General features: G+C 39.0%; 1 protein-coding gene across 2 annotated transcripts in view; it reads right to left on the minus strand.

Moving 5' to 3' along the window:
- Positions 1–17,573, minus strand: part of LOC146327131 (solute carrier family 4 member 11-like) — a 37,106-nt gene that overhangs the window by 10,889 nt on the left and 8,644 nt on the right. The window contains exons 1-11 of one of the 2 annotated variants that reach the window (XM_084719581.1): positions 17,143–17,308; positions 11,084–11,134; positions 8,810–8,905; positions 8,333–8,376; positions 7,065–7,284; positions 6,852–6,933; positions 6,478–6,601; positions 4,618–4,827; positions 1,786–1,870; positions 1,491–1,616; positions 1,269–1,382 (exon numbers count right to left, since the gene is read on the minus strand). In XM_084719581.1, coding sequence (XP_084575707.1) covers positions 1,269–1,382; positions 1,491–1,616; positions 1,786–1,870; positions 4,618–4,827; positions 6,478–6,601; positions 6,852–6,933; positions 7,065–7,284; positions 8,333–8,376; positions 8,810–8,905; positions 11,084–11,134; positions 17,143–17,179 — 1,189 coding nt within the window. In that variant the 5' untranslated portion in view covers positions 17,180–17,308. Of the gene's footprint in view, positions 1–1,268; positions 1,383–1,490; positions 1,617–1,785; positions 1,871–4,617; positions 4,828–6,477; positions 6,602–6,851; positions 6,934–7,064; positions 7,285–8,332; positions 8,377–8,809; positions 8,906–11,083; positions 11,135–17,142; positions 17,309–17,573 lie in introns of those variants that run through there. The other variant, XM_084719580.1, reaches the window with a different exon arrangement.

Genomic DNA, 17,573 nt, shown 5'->3' on the forward strand with positions numbered 1-17,573 from the left:
GTGAAAAGCAGATCTTGAATATCTCATAAAGACTGGAAGCCAGTTCATAAACTTGTGACACATTTACTCATCATTATTATTATTATTATTTCTGCTTTAAGTTAAAGGTGCAATGTGAGATAGGATGGGCTGAAGCTAGCTGGTTAGCATGCCAACCTCAGAAACACAATATATGGATATCTTTCCTTGAGATAAAGTCAAAACAAACACATTTTGTCACATTCTTCACTTCACATTTTAGTTTATTTTTGAATGTTTTAAACTGAAATCATCAACAGAATGTGAAGAAGTAACACACTTTTCACTTTGACCTTTCACCCTTCCCTTCCAAACATTTAGGAAAACATACAATGGCTGTAAAACTCACAAAAAATACGAAATGCTGTGTCTAGAACCAATGTTTTGTTTATCTCTTGGCTGCCTCTGTGGAAAAGGACCTGCCCTTTATGTATATATAAAGGGCTCATTCTAAGGTAACAAAAACACAATGATTCTATTTTTTTAGCTGAACGACTAACTGAGCTAACTAGATAACAGCAGCAACAGCAGCAGTTAGTCGTTACTCCACTAATATGTGCCCCCTGTTTGTTTGGAGTATTGGTTCCCCTGAAGTGAAGATCTGGCTTCACTTTTTGGGATGAACTTGATCGACCCCTGGTGGCTGGCTGCAGTATAGGTTATATAATGCCTAATAGCTATGCCATGGGTCAAAGTAAAACATCAAAGTACACGTCAAATAAATTTTTCTCTAATGTGGTCTGCAACACTGGTCATACAATGCAGACTCTGGCTCTAAATGACATCACCAGCAGAAGATGGCAGCGCTCGTATGCAAGATATTTTGGCTTAATTTTTGTACAGTGGGAGGTAGCAGAGCCATGACATCTATTTTTATTTATGTCAGTTTATTTATCATTTATTTATTATTAATGTCAGCAATTTTTAAACAATTTCCATTATTCTAAGCATAAACCTGCTCTATTTAGCTATGAGATGAGGCAATAGTGGGTAGCAGCACCCTGTGGTAGGGTAGGTTTGTATTCACAACCAAACCTTTTCAAATTAGACACAGTTACTTGATTAAGGGTTAACAAAAATCTATTTAGCATCAGACAACTGAAAGAGATGGACTCAAGTCTGGACTTTGTCTGGAAACCAGGCTAAGATCATCCAAGCTTGAATAGCAATTCATTTGCTTCAAGAATATACTAAGTAAGATAAATGTGGCCTTTAATCCCCTTGTTTAAATAGCAGGACACAATACGCACCACTTATGAAGATTGCCAGCGGTGCAGTGGTCAGTGGGATGACAAGTGGTGAGCCAGCAAACAAAGAATAGATCACTCCTCCAATGCTCTGGCCAACAATGGTCTTCTGAACATCTGCCAAAAAAACAAACACCAAAAAAAAAAAAAATCAGTACTTTTGTATTCTTCTGATAAAAAATAAAGGCTGTTGCTGAACAAGAAAATTAAAACAGGAGTCCTTACCTATCTCTCCTCTAGTGCTTTCATCATTCAGTGAGCCAAAAGCAATAGCAGGCAGCAGAATGGCAATGTAGAGAAAAATAGCAGTGGTAGTGTACTTCAGCAGACAGCGGTCCTTCCCAGTTATACCTTAATGGATTATTTAAAGGGTTATTAAAGATATAATAACCACAAGAGTCAAAGCAGACAAAAACATTCAAAGTGTGAGACTTTTAAATAAGAGAATCTTGATTTTGTTGCAGTAACAAATCAGATGTGCTCACTTATAGGAAGCAGTATCACAAGAAAATTTAAGTACCATCTGTGAAGTCTGAGGGGTAGAGGGGAAGTCTGCGACGGAGGTCATCATATACACCTTTACCGGCTTTAAAGAAATCTATGCACTGTGAAGATAAAGATTGACTTTAGTCACAACCAGTGGACACTTCATTCAGCATGGAGGACAATATTTAGTCATGTACTGTAACTCTACTGTTAGGACTAGTTGAAGAGCTGCTAATGGGACTGTCGAACTATAAATTTGTTCATGTCTGTTGTTGAGGGCCAATCATGATGAGCACACGGGCATCACACTCACTACGAAACTGGTGGAACAACAAGGTGATTGTTAACCTTGGTCCTCCTGCTTGTCCTGTGCAATATTTAAAAGGAAAATATATATTGTTTGAAGTGGTGTAGTATGTAGAATATTTTCACCACTTCACCTTGCCATCAGACAGCCTTTTCCATTGGAAAACCTCTGTTATATAAGCCAAGTGTTACTCGCTCTCACTCAACCAGACTCCATTGGCGAAATCAATATTTTTACCTTGCCAAACACAGGAGTAGCTTGTCTACTGCTGCATCAATTGGTTAGTTTGTTTACGTTATTTTGTGACTTCTGTGTTTTAAAAGGTTAGTCTTGACTCACCAAAGTCACACAATAGCACAGTCTTGCTAACTGATAGAGGTAGCAGTAGACCAGCATCTCCAGTGATTTGTAAAGTAAAATTGCTGATTTTCCCCAATGAAATCTGGTTGACTGAGAGGAAGCTATACTTGGCTGATATAACGGCAGTTTCACATTGAAAAAAAGCTGTCTGACAACAAAATAAAGCGGTGAAAATACTCTGAATATAGCATACACTTAAACTGATATTGGTGTCTTCTTCTCCAAACTATTTTTTCATACATCTTTGTGGTACTGTGGTATTTTGTGACACACATCAATCAGTTTGAAGGCTTATCAGAAGCCAACACACTGCACAGTGGTCTACAATACTATGAGACACGATTTTACAACTTTTACAATCATTATAGCCTTCTGTAGTCAATCAAGACATAGGAAGACAGTAGAAAAGCACCGAAAGTGATCATTACCAGATATATTTTTGGCCAGTGTAGTGTTGAGGAGGTTTCAGCTTTTTTGGTGGATGACCCTGCATTTTGTGGGTAAGGAGTCGAGACCCCTGCTGTGATGACGCAGTGATAATGGGACCATTGCGGCAGCAGTGGTCCCCCCCACAGAGTTAATGGTGGTCTGAACACGACCTGATGTCAAAAAACTCTCTGACTGTGATCTTTGTGAGTAAGAAAATACAGTAAAATGTTTCACATCAGAGAAAATTTGTTTGAAAATAGATTTTTCATACATTTGCTGGCTGGATAATGGGTCTTTTGAAAGAGTGTAATAAGTTTTCAGTGTAGAGACACTTTGAGGAAGAACATAGCTGACATCCAGTATAAAATCAGAGAAAGGTGCCTGCATACAGTGCCCACTTTTGTATAGTGCAATTTTGGAAATGCAACATACACTCTTCAAGCCTTTCCAAAAGTTCTTCCTGAAAGGCTGAGGTTCCACCCGGAACTAGTTGCTTCTGAAGAACCATTTTTCGCAGGAAAAAGTTTGATTTGCATCCAAAGACACCTTTTTGGAAGAGAGTGTCAAAGGTTATTTGTACCATAGTGTAACAGGGTTCTTGGTAGAATCCCCTGAGTGGGTCCTAGAGGAAAAGTCTTAGAATGCAAATAGGTTCTTGGTAGAACCCTCTTTGTGGGTTCTTGATAAAACCCTTGAAATCTAAAAGCCCTTATTGGATTCTTCTTGGATGGTGAAAAGGTTCTCAATAGAACCCCCCGAGAGAGTTCTGAGTGGAACCATTACACCATAGAAGGGTTTTCTGTGAAATCTCTCATATGGGGCTTTGTGTGAAACATTTCACAGATGGTTCTATGTATAACTCTTTATGTTGGGTTCTTGGTAAAATCTTAAGTAGAAGTAAAAAGGTCTGTCCTATAGATTCTAGATACATCCCTTGGAATATAAGAGGATTCGGTAGAACCCCCTGAATGGGTTCTAGATAAAACCCTTGGAATATCAAAAGGTTCTCATTGAACCCCCTGTGTTCTTGGTAGAGCTCTCTGAAGAGGTTCCATGTGGTACCTTTATAAAAGGTATGGGGAAGAGCCACAGAACGCTTTATGGTCCTGGCGCAGGTTAAATGTTTGGTTTTGCAGCAACAAAACTGTATTTGAATGGTGTTTTAAACCGTTCAGGACATCAGGTGGAGCCACAACCTGTTGTTAACTTTGGCCTTTTACAACATTAAATACCTGCTCTCTCTCTCTCTCAAGGCGGTATTTGGGTGTTCCCTAGTGTCCAGCCTCCTGCTGGGCGCACACATTTCCTCTTAATTTAAACACTGGACATAATGAAGTAGTTTATCATTACATGGAGCTGCACACATTCTGCTGCCAGAACCATGGCAGACTTGGCAGCCTCCTCAGTCTGTTGCCCAGCTGCTTCTCATTCCTCGGGCCTGGCTGATAGAGTGTGGAAACAGGATAATCAGATAATCTGGCTCAACTACTTTACTTTACTGCATCACATCTTTATATGCCTGGATGGAGTGGGAAAACATGAGGGTGGTCTCCACATGTGGAGAGCAAACAGTCAGTAGAGAATATAAATAGTGGTTTTACAACTAACCACTCCTTATTAAGTAGAGTTATGTTTCCCTGTTCTTGTAAATTGTCTTTCGGCTTCACCATTTTTCAATTGTTGTTCGTCATACTTCACCCATGTTAATCATATGGCCACATCTGCACTGATTCCAGCACAGATCCAGTGTGTCACTGTCTGCTTTCACACCTGAAGTGGTTTCCCTCTACGTGGATCCGAGTCCACCACTTCCTCCACGACAGGCTTGTCGTGAGCTATAGAGAGCTGCTGTCGCTCGTAGACCAACTCCTGTTTGAACTCCTCCTGGGTTTTGGCCTCCAGAAGCTTCTGCCTGAAGGAAATGTCAGAGAACATCGTGGCAAATGTTCTGCCAAGCTCGATGGCCGTCTTGGTGCTTTTCTAGAAAGGATGATAAGAAAGTTAAAGATGAAAGATGTTATGTCAATTTAGATGTGTTTTTTCACTTTAACTATTTTTAACCCACAGTCTGCCTGAATATCACACTTTATATATTCTTATTTTATTGTCACCATCTGTCACAGGACAGAAGTGCTGGCAATGGGTTCGTTAAATTTGACCTGTAATAAAAAGTAATTTTCACAGTCTCACAGAGGGACACTTTTTTAACATTCAGTAGCATTTTTGCATTAAAGGGTAGCTTCTGTTTCTTTCAACCTGGACAGTATTTTCCCATGTTTTTGTGTCTAAGTGACTGGCAACATGATGGAAAGAATCGCCACAGAGACAAACCTTTTTTTTAAAAAAGAGAGTTACATTTTGTTTCACCAACAGCTGTTTTATTGCTCTCGCCAAACTAATAATTTTAACATTGTCATCTTTATCTTCATTCAAAATCAACAGAACAAAATAAAAGTCACCAAAATTTCTTGGTGAGTCTTTCCACTGTTCCAATAATCACTTTCTCCGGTTTGGTTGAAATGAAACAATTAGATGTGAAAATATTCTGGCTGTACACATCATTTCTCCCTACTGCTTCTCTGATGTCCAACCTCCCCCTCAGTCCCCTCGATCTCCTGATATTTTCACATCTAACGTTGTGAATTAGGAGTTTATTTTGATCAGTGATGGTTGGAACAGTGGAAAGATGAGCAAATACGTCTTGGTGAATTTTATTTTTGTCTCTGTTAAGTCTGAATTAAGATGATGATGTTAAAATTAGCAATTTTGTGAACAGAGTCTGGTTAGTTTGGCAAGAACAATGAAAAGCTGTTGCTGGTTAAATAAAAAGATCTTGTTCGGGATCCTGTCCACAATGTTGTCAGACATTTAGAATTACTATCCGTGCCTGTCAGCAGCAAAGACCAAAACTTTGAGTGGGCGTGCTTTTACTGTTTGCAGTTGCTCATAAGGATTATTATAGCTCAGTTTTGTTTCTGCTGCCTGCACCGTTCTCCCAAAATGCTGAACAAATGTCAGAATCTGTTGTCCCCATTGCTCATTTAGACACAAAACAATGGGGAAAATGGGGTTGAAAAATACAAAAGTTACCCTTTAATATTTTCTTTTTATTATTATTCTGCATGCTTATGAATGATACCAATAATTTTGTCATTTCAATCTTGTAGTCTTTATGTCTTATTTTAGGTTGACTTTGTAATATCTGACTGGGGACAACAGATGAAAATTAGCCTCTTGATTAAATGGCACATTTACAGCAATGTTTAATGTGTACTGTCCCTGATTATGGCTGCAAATAATTATTATTTTATTATTGATTAATCTGTCCATCATCTCAGTTAATTATTTATATATAAAATGTCAGAAAATACTGTAAAATGCTCTTTTTTAGAGCCCAAGGTGTCCGATCATCAGTTTACTGTCATAGAAGTAATGAAAACCAGCAAAAATTCACATTTAAGAGGCTAAAAGCAGTTTTTGGTATTTTTCCTTTAAAAAAAAGTAGTTACTGATTAATTTTCTGTTGATGAATGAATCAACTAATCATTTCAGCTCAAGATCTGAACTATATAAGCCACCAGACTACTCAAAAAACAGTTTTTGAAAGAGGAGGTGAACGCAGGATCGTACCGTTCTAGGCGGGGCCAGGATGAGGATGACATATCGAGCCTCGCAGCAGTTGACGCCCCAGTTCTGTGGCCTCTCCAGGCGGGCGATGCAGACATGACGTCTCTGCAGGCTCCTCACATTTGAGCTGAATTGATAGAAAAATCGATTATTTAGAATCACTGCTGTAAAAATGATTGATTGTGCAGTCTTCTGTATTGGCAGCTGTAAATTAGAGCCAAAAGAAAATTACTTTTCCAATCAAAGAATTATTTATTTGTTGTCCCTTTGCAGTCAAATGAACTGAGGGAGGTTTCCACAGCATTCACCAACTGAGCTGAATGTTGGAAGAATAACACTTTTTCTCATGCATGTACTGTAGTTATAGATGAACTCACAGAATGCAGAGCCAGGACTGCTGGTAACGGATGCCAGTGGATGTAGCAGTCACACCCTGAATGGTCTCTGACAGAAGGTGGACTGTGGGAGCACACGACATAAGAATGAACAGGCAAAAAAAAAGTTTTAATGTGCACATGTCAAGCAGCTTCTGAACCAAACACTTCATCTCCAAGTGCTTCAGAGTGCACCTATAATATGATTTTTCTCACCATTAAACTCCTTCCCTCCTGCATCTGTGAACAGTGACTTCATGACCTCGTCCACATCACAGCTCCCGTGGCCGTCCTCCACCACATGAGTTAACATTCGCCTCAGGACTTCGTCCAGAGTGGCAGCTTTCTCATCCAAGAGGATGCTCGCCTGAGCCAGGAAGCCGTCCAGGTCTCTGTGGGCGCGCACTTCCTCCTGGAAGTTCATTGGCTTCACATACTAATGTGAGCCAAAAACAACAGGCATTTGATTCACGGTATAATAATGTCATAGTGCAAATAAGATGTTAAAGTCTATTTTCTGCTCAACAGAAAGTAAATCCACACATTTCCTCAGATCTCACTGCTGATGCTTTCAGATTTAGCACAATTCTTATTTAGCTGACAACACAGAAGGATTTACAGGGATTTATTGGCAGAAATTGAATATAAAATTCATAAGCGTATAATTACTTGGAACAGTGTGCTTAAGTGTGATTTATTGTTCTCAGAAGAACAATTGTAATCTCAAATCTCAAATTAATTTAATATTAATGGCACCTGTATTATTTTATTTATTTTGGGCCAAAAAAAAGAAACAAATCTGGAGTTGCTAAATTCCCATGTTCGTTGGAGACTTTTCCTGTTTTTGGCTTTGGTATCCATAGCTAGCTTAAGGAAACTCAAGACTAGCCACCAGCTAAATTGAGATGAAAAGGCCCCACGCTGTAGACGTAGGCTATGACACACATCTTAGTCGACAAAATATTATGACTTCTTTTTCCTTTTTATTTGGTGTGTAGGCTACACATTTTTAGAATTAGATAATGCAAGAATCACTTAGACCTACAACAATGACAAATTATTTTTTTGTCAGTTCCACAGGGAGCCACTGAAGCAATAAGAGCTGTATGTGGTTGCGGAGCCACAGGTTGCAGACCCCTGGTGTAGGAGAACCATGGCTGTGCAACATGGTCGGCTCTGTGGAAAAGGACCTGCTTCCTCTGTAGATATCAAGGGCTCATTTTAAGGTAACAAAAACACAACAATTCTTATTCCCAGGTGATTATACACTGATGAAAACATAATTGTGAATAGTATATTGTACTTCTGCCATAGTCTGCCATTAAACTGCCTTAAGTCTGAAGCACTGACCTTTAAGCTTTAAAATTGGATAGTTGGGATTTATATTCCATTGTAAAAATGCAAAAGAAACAGTAAAATGCTGCTTTTCTGTATTAAGTATTATGATATAACACACACAGGGTGAGTGGAAGAACAAATCTTACTTTTCTTGTTGTGTTTAAAAGTCCAAACCCAGGGCAGTCAGAATCTGCAGATGAAAGACACATGTAAATTCAGAACAGAAGAAGAAACAGAAGTACACATTGTCTCAGTGTATAACCCCTTATTTTTGCTCTTATGCGCACTCCAAGTTATTATAGGATATAACTAGAGTATAGAGTTCATTCACTCTAGTATTAATTGTTAATAGGGAGCGCTGGCTGCCAATTCATGTCCATGAACTCTGTCTCAGTTATTATGACTCAGGAAACCTGAGTTGGCACACATGGTTTCCTAACTGCAGAGGCTGCAAAATATTTTCAGACAGTGAAAGTCACAAGAGGAGGATACAACCTGATAGAACACCACTGCACTGTGCTATTCATCTATTTAATGATGAAGGCATCGGTTCTCCTGTTAATATTAATTCTCACCACAAACTAAACACTAGGTATAACACACAGAGACACACACACACACACCTGAAACACTGATCTGGATCTGGGTGTCATAGATGTGGTCCTTGTGGGTGACGGGTGAAGTTTGCCCACAATCCTCCTGTTCTCCATCCTGCAGCTCTGTGGGTAAAACACATAATGTTCACAAGCTGTGTCAATCCAGTCTCAGTTTATATGTTACATACAGTACTGTAACTTCAACTGGCCAGCTTCTATATCAGAAAAACAGGATTTTTTTTTTTTTTTTTTGCTGTAGTTCAAACCCTGAAGGTGTGCAACTTCACTGAGTGCCACTTTGTCTCAAATTGCAGAGGTAACATGAAATTGAGCCCAGTAACAGGAAATAATGTGTATGTGCTTCCTGGGAAATAGGAGCCCAAGTGGGAAGATGGTAGCGCTGTAATTAATACACTTTTGGAAATGCCGCACCCAGAGGTGGATTAAAGTGGTCATGGGCCCCTCGGCTACTCTTTTGCCCTATTCCCATCCGGCCCCTACACACTCTCATTCTGGGACAAGTGTGAGTTTTTATGAAGTCTCACTTAAATAAGGGGGCGGGGGACAGGAAACTGTTGTGATGTTTCCTACAGCCCAGACACAAAAGAGATGCTGCACCAGAAAGGAGTGTGAGCCTGCATCGATGCAGACTTGCTGCTGGAGGGCTTTATGATGCTTTATCCCTTCAGGCTGACTGGTTTGGAACGACAGTCAATGTGGCGAAACCTCCACGCGAACACGTAAACAAAGTGAGAGTGGGTAGGGAGAACGTGTAGGGGACAGACTGGAAGTGGGCCTTTGTGTGGGGTCCCACCTACTCATCATGCATTACTAGAAAGATAATTTAATGTCATGTGTAAAAGCGTGTTTGGAATTTGGAATTACTCAGCCCACTCATACACAATCAGGGCGCACTGGCACACACACTTTTATTGAGATGGCCTTTACTATAAGGAGCAATGCTACAGAAAAAAAGGCATACACAGTGGATCTGCAAGGTCAAGCAGCTTTTAACTTTGAATTTAAAAACCAAATTGACCTCATGAACCAGACGATGTGATGTGGCCAGCAGCTGGCCCTCAACTACCCAATCAGTTGCTTAATTTTTGAGATGTTTTTATGGGCCAATAAGGATTGTGTTCTTTTGTTGTTGTTTGTTTTTCTCCTTATTTGATAAAGTAAATTTAGCCATTCTGGAGCACTTGCACAGCCTCAGCCAGCCTGTGCATTAATCCTTCCTATCATGACCTATCACATATTTGCTCATGCCTTCGAGCAATCCTGATCTCAAAACACACACACCAAGTTTCGTTCTTTTCAAATGAAGTGGGGACAAATGGCAGAACTTTGAGTGCAACACCATTACTGAAATATTGGAGTGTTTGTGATGATAATGTGTTTGGTTGGTTTCATTTCTTCTTTAAACAGAATTAAACCAGCTGAAGTGATTGCTCAGCTGTGTGAAGCCCGAAATCTGCTCGTTGCTGCTCGTGGCTTTAATTTTGGCCAAATGAGCTGCTGCTAAATCCACTAGTTGCCACTTGTCGCAATATTTCTTTGTTAAAATTCACTTTACCATTGAGTGAATCACATAAAGTATGCAGTAACAATAAAGGTCATTCCGTTGATCAACCTAACACTGAGATAAAACTCTTCTTTGTATCAAGGTTAAGATGCTATTCCAGCCACATTAACAGTGTCTCCAGTAAAGGACAATTTATTTTTGCCTCCCACCTCTCTGCCATCTGTTGACAAGCACACAGCAAGAGAGACCCAATAAAAAATCCCCCTTAAACCAGACATGCAGCAATATAACAATCGCAGCCCCTCGTAAATTCCTTAATTGTATAGAAGATAAATATGGCATCTCGATTGCGAGTTTTATGAGGGGAGAAAGAAAACGCCACAGAATTAGAGAATTAACCTTAACCCTTCACGAGCAAAGCTTTGAGCGATGATTATTCCCTCTTCCCATCATTGACTCGGAGATCATCTGCCTCGTTATTTACCCATTAATTAACCTCACAACACACCAGAGAAGGGACTGCCTGTGCTCACCAGAATGTGAAATGGGTCATAAGTGAGCAGCGAGAAGCGTTTGGCATTAGCATAAATAACTGTTGCAATACATTTACATGAGAAAAAACTCCTGTATTCTCCCCAGCGGGATCCCAGAGGATAAAATCTGAATAATGTTTTCTATGCCGGCAAAGCAGCTCATATGAAGTACATAAAAGAGCAGGACCCATGCTGAGAAAAGCAATGAAAGGAAATATAATGTGTATTACTGCAGCTACGCACCCATCTCCTGGAAAACATATCCATTCTTGGACCTCCCAGTGGACGGAGCATCTGTGAGAGAAAAAACAAATATGATATTTACACAACTTCATGCTCAGTTTTTATTATGAAGTAGTTTATATTAAAGCTTTCATTATTGTTTGTATTGACTCTCAGTCTTCAACTACAGTATTAGAGTCATATGAAATATAAATAATAGCAGCATACAGACAGTCAGAATTTTGACAGTAAAGAATTTTGACTTTTAAGCAATATCAATTATTTTTTGGATGTCTGGGAACAACAGACCGAGCTTTAAAAACAGTCATTATCTTCTTATATTAGCAGACATGGTTATTTACACATCAAGCTGATTCAGAGACACATTATGATTCAAGGAGAGTCATGTTTTTGCCTAGACCAGATAAATTTAAGTCCAATATTCACTCTCCTTTTAGCTCTGTTTTGGTCTCTACCAACTCCTGGGGGGAACTATCTGTCCCATTAGATGCTAAATGCTTTAGTGTGCTCACCAGCTAGTTGCCAATTTTGTTGGTCAGCTGTTTGGTATGGGGCAGGTAGGGTACAATTGGTTAATCAATGCTGAAAACAACTGTCAGGCTCGTGAAGTGGACTTTGCCGCTCTGTATAATATGTCACCTGACTTCCTAAAGCTTTCTGGCAGATAGTTCTCTGGGCTGTCTGAGAAAAAGGGTTCTCTGGCAGAAAGTTCTGGAGGTTAATTTCTCCCATGTGCTGTGAAGAAGGATTTAAGAGCATTCAGAACATTGTGGACAGCAATTAGGTTTACAGAAAATGTAAACATGTAATTTAATGTTTTACAGAACAAATCGATTTAAAAGTCCCTAAAATAATTTATTTTGCACGTCTGTTCTGTAGCTTGCAAAGCAGATGGCTTCATGACACCTCATGACTGCTTTTTAAAAATATATTTTATGCTCCTTGGCAGAGAATCGAGAGATGAACTGACGTGGAACATTTTAATACATTACCAGTGTCTCACACCCATGTGACCCACTGAGGCACACCAACAGCTTGACGTCTTAAATACTAAATAAATGAAAGCCATGAAATCCCTTCATTTCAGACCTCATATGTTTTCATGTAAATTTCTGACACGAGACCAGCACGTGGTGATAAAACTGTGTGAAACAGGACCCCATGTTGACTGAAATGGTTTGACCCTGCTGTGTTTGCCCTTTGCAGCAGTAGCTCCCACGTTACCAGCAGGTTTCTACCCAGCTGCTCCCATTGCACATGGTGACAAATTTTGTAAATGGAAATTACAGGTAAAATCAGCAGGAGAGCTGTTCATAAATGTGCCAGAAAGATACCAGGACATCAAACACCTATGGTTTGGGTTGGTAAAGCCTCCAGATCACAGCAAAATAATGAGAATAATAAGGAAATGCAAGCAGAGAACAGGACCGGGTCTCTGTAGATAAAACACCACCACACACTTCTAGTCAGTCATAAGTGGAAATTTTATGAGAATATGTTCATATGAGTTTATACATTGTTTTTAAGGAAAATCTTGCATATTATGCCTTTAAAATTCAATATTAAAAATCCATCCATATCCATAACGTCAGAGCTTCTTGAATCATTACTGCCAGTGGGCAGACCTTGAAGGCCTCACGTGACACATTATATGATATGAAATTATAGATGGATGTCAGTTATGGGGGTGTTGAGGTGGACAATGAAAAACAACGTGCTGAGAAACTGAAACGAGACCCATTCACTCTCAGTTACAACACAAATCTGACGCCAGCTGTGCCTGGTGTTTGTATATGCGGTCATGTATCTGTGAGCCGCTGCTGTGGCTGTATAGATGAGCTTCCCCTTGTCTGAGGCAAAGATTGGCTCCCGGGGGCTCCTGAGCAAGGCTATATCTCAAAGCAGATTAGACAGAACGTTCCCAGGCCTCCTCCACTTCACAGGAGTCTGCACAGACAGCAGGGTGCCGCACGGCTCATGCAAAGAGCTGTTTGTACCAAAGCAAGGTACATGTGGAGGACGATTTAGTCTGCCTGATTGAGATGTTTAAAGCCTTGTCTCAGAAAGATTAAGGTCAAGTTTTTGTAAACACTCACAATTAAATCTTATCTTACACTTTTCTCATCAGTTCCAACAGTAAAATTGCTATGCAGATATAAATGAGATAAATTGACACCTGTTTGTTTTTCATCACTGTTCATTCAGTACAGACTGCCACAGCACATGTGTTACAGTTTTTCTAACAAGTGATACTGTTTCTGTTAAGTGTTTACATTCTTTCTGCGGGCTTTTGGGTTACGATGGCTCATGCCTGTGGGTTTCCTGTTCTCATACAGGGTGACTTCCTCACACTTACAAGTGACAGAAGTGTAAGTCAAGCCTTGAGTGTTTTCAACACAAGGAGCACGACACTTTTGACATCGCTCCTTAAAATAGTTGGCTTTCTCACCCTGTTTCTGAACTATTGTAAAAACAGGTTTTGTTTATTTTCTTTAATGCAGTTTGTTAAGTGAAAAAAAAAAATCAAAGTTTTATTCTCTGACCCTGTGTTAATTTATATCTCGAGGTACCGTATATGCCAAATATAAAAAATCTGTTTTAAAGTTGTATAATAAAGTCTTGTAATATTTTTGCATTACACTGTCTAAAAATGGCAGTTGCTATAACTTCAGTGAAAGCACAGTCATGTCTGATATGTCAGAGAGTGAGGAAGGAAGTTGGACAACGTAACTCAACATTATGTGAATAAAACTGAAAACATTATCTAGTCCTTGAACATGATTCATGCCCGTGTCATATCAGATAGATTTGCATTAGCTAAACAATACAGACAACAACTTCCATGTTTCCTCACTACTTTTTGATGTCATCAAGCTATGTCTTCTGTTACTGTTTTAACATAACAGACCCCTGGAGGCAGAACTTTATTATTATGCCGAGTGTACATACACTCTTGTGAGCCACAAACAAGAGACTCTGACATTCCCTCTGCTTCAAAAAACACTGGTGGAAGTGCAGAGGGTGAGGCTAACACAGCTAACATTAGCCATGATACAACTGCTGCTACCAGTAAGCACAAACAAGAGAACACTACATTTCAAAGCATAAAGCAAAAGTACTGAACACAAAGAGACTTTTAAGAATGTTTTTCTCTCTGCTGTCCTGCATGAGCTGAGTATCACAACACATGCTTGTTTGTGGGGACAAATATGGAGTCATCACAGGGTGTCCATGGTCAGTGAGACATCTGTGAAAGGGGTTTAAATATCATATACTACTCTCAGGATATAGTGACAGTTTCAGCAAATATGACAAAAAGTTTGTTTTATAAAAGTTACCAACTAAAACTTTAAACCATGTCTATGTTTCTTTGATTGAATAAGAGCAACGGACACTGTAATTCTTGCATTTTTCATGGTATGTACCAACCGCTACTCCATACAATTTTTTCTCTCATAATGTTTAAATCTAAACTTACTTGGTGTCTTAACTCTGATACCCCAAACCACTGCTCTGTTGTTGCTGGAGATTGGATGCTTGTACCTCATCCATTTCACTGGACAAATGAGGCTAATTTAAAGCCTGAGGTATATTTTATTAATCCCTGATATCTGCGAGCAGAGGATGTCCTTGAGCAAGAGAAAACAGAAGAATCCTTGTTGGGTCTCTGGAAACAAGTGCAGCGAGCTACAGAACTGAAAACTCTGTGCTGAACAGTACAAGGTCAAACCATCGAGACAGAAGAGGCATGGTATCCGTGAGTTTAAGACGTAATAGCATCTTTTTTTAAACATGAAGGTCTGCTTTTCAATTCTGTGCTTTGTAGTAAAAGATAATATTCTGCGTGATAAAATACACAAAACTCTACTGTTTAATCAGCCTTATCAGTGGTGAATTTGAGCACGGTGTTTGAGAGCAGATGTACCATGACCAGTGTGTACTCTGTAAGTCACAATGTACACATTCATACATTGAAATAAAGCAATTAACAGGAAATAGGAACTACAGCTCATTCCACGTCAACACCTTCAAAGGCTGATGATAAAGACTACCTGGTGTTTGTTTATCCACAGCGCTGAATATGACCACTGGAGCAACAGTAATCATAGTCACACACAAGTTAAAGTTGACTAGCCAAAGTACACATCAGAGGGGAGGTTTTGTTCCCACTTTGATCAATTCTGCTTAATAACAACCAGTTTTTGGAGGATGAAATAAAACCAGAATAATAGTATGGGTGAAGGTAACAGCAACAAAGAATGGGGATACTGTAGGTTTGTAATTAGTTGTAATGACTGAACTGTTACTGACACATTATCATCAACCTCAACCAAAAAATGTCTTGAATAAGAGAAGAAAGACCTGCAGTTTGCCAGATTAGACATTTTTCTGTGAGATAATCTTCTTAATCCTCGACCTGAGAAAATTCAAGTAGGACTTTTTAACCCATGAATGGCACTGAACAGAAAATACATATATATTCAGTGTGCTGTAGGGCTGCAACCAAAGAGTATTTTCACTTAATTAACTGATTAATAGCCTGGTTTAAAATAGTGGAAGGTCATCCTTCATACCACTACTTTGTCCAAAATAGTGGTCAAAAATAAAATAGTTTCCAGTTATTTTACTGTTGAATAGTTGTTTCAGCTCTAGTTTTAAAGTTGTATTTTACACATGAACAGTATCTTATATAATTTGGTTTATAAAATGTTATAAAAATCATCCTTCAAATCACTAGTTTTGTCTGGCTAACAGTCCAAAACTCAAATATATTCAGTGTGCTATCACATAAGACCCCTAAACCCCATAAATGATTACTCAATTATGAAAATAATTTTCAATTAATATACTATTGAGTAAATGTTTCAGGACTAATTTTGTCCAACCAACAGTCCAAAATCCAACAGTTTGCTATCAAAGACACAGAAAAGCAGAAACTCACCAAATCTGTGAACTTCACACATTCATGTTTGCCATTTTTGGAGGAAAAATTGAGCAGTTATTTTTTCTGTTGGACAACTGCTTCGGCTGCAGTGTCTTTAAAAGCCAGTGTTATTGTTGTATTTTGAGGTGGCACAATATAAGAAGAAGTTGTATGTAACAAGAATTCCAGCAATTATCAATCTATTATTGAAACAGTTTCCCATTATTTTACTGTCAAATAATTGTTTCAGCTCTTGTGTTATGGTTGTATTTTGCACATGAAGAGAAAATAGCTGTATACTCAGTGTGTTGTAGGGCTGCAGTTGATCTGTCAATTTTCTTCTCCATTAACAGAATAACAGTAAAATAAAATAGATAAAATGTCCTAAAATAGTAAAAAGACATCCTTCAAACCAGCAGTTTTGTCCAATCAACCCAACTCTCACCTAAGACAAAGAAAAGCTGCAATTCATCACATTTGACAATTAATGTTTGGCATATTTGGAAGGAAACTCAAGCGATAAACCTCATTTCAAAATATTTTTCCGTCAAGCAGTTGCTTCAGCCGCAGCATGTTGAATATCCAGTGTTATTGTTATATTTTGCAAGTGGCACGATAAAAGAAGAAGTGGTATGTGGCAACAACAGAAAGTATAACCAAATAAGTGTTTTTAAATCGATGTAATGTACTTTTCTGAAGTGATACACTACTCCAGAGTTAAAACAGATGCTAAAAATTATTTGCAGGTCTGTTGTAAAAACCTTCCATGTGCCATTTATGGCCATATTGTAAATATTGACCCACATCCTTTGCTTCTGACTCTCCGGCTCTCCCAGCAATAAAAGCATCTTAGCTCATATTCTGTGGTTTTAAAATCAAAAAAATAAAGACATAAAACGTGTAAATAGCACCAAAAAATAGTGTTGTTATAAAATGACTGTACTTCTAAAGATTAAAGTCTGCAGTATTTATACCATAAAAAGTTTCCTACACTGATTTCTGTATCTATCCGCACATACACACACACACACACACACATATACTGTAGAGATGGTTTCTCCACGTGTTTGACACAGTTGGCTCATGTTTCACCATGAGAGACCTTCTCACCCCGCTCCACCCCTGTAAAACTTACCAGATGGCACAAAATGGAGGACCTTTTTGGCTTCCATGTTCTCCAGGTTTTTTTTAGGTGAGACACTTTCCAAAAGGTCAACCCATCATCATTCTCTCTGCTCCCAAACACCCTGCACTCACTCGTGGTCTCTTCTCATTCTCTTTCATACACACACACACACACACACTCATGCTGAGGTAAAACCGCCTCCTCCAGCAGCAGCACATGGGTTTGAGGGAGGAAGTAGGAGGGCAGGAAGAGAAGGCCTGGGGGTGAGAGAGGTGTTTGTTTCTGCTGGGTCCCTGTGCCTATGAACTGCAATACAGGTAGCTTACAATCAATAAATAATGAATGGGGTTTGGTATTTTGGTATCAAAGATTTATGGCTCTTATTGTCCTGATATTACTTGATACTTTTTAAAGAAAGTTTTTCATGCCGCTAACTTTTT

This window comes from Lutjanus erythropterus, chromosome 5 (assembly GCF_056507025.1).
Source record: "Lutjanus erythropterus isolate fLutEry1 chromosome 5, fLutEry1.hap2, whole genome shotgun sequence".
Lineage (NCBI taxonomy): Eukaryota > Metazoa > Chordata > Actinopteri > Lutjaniformes > Lutjanidae > Lutjanus > Lutjanus erythropterus.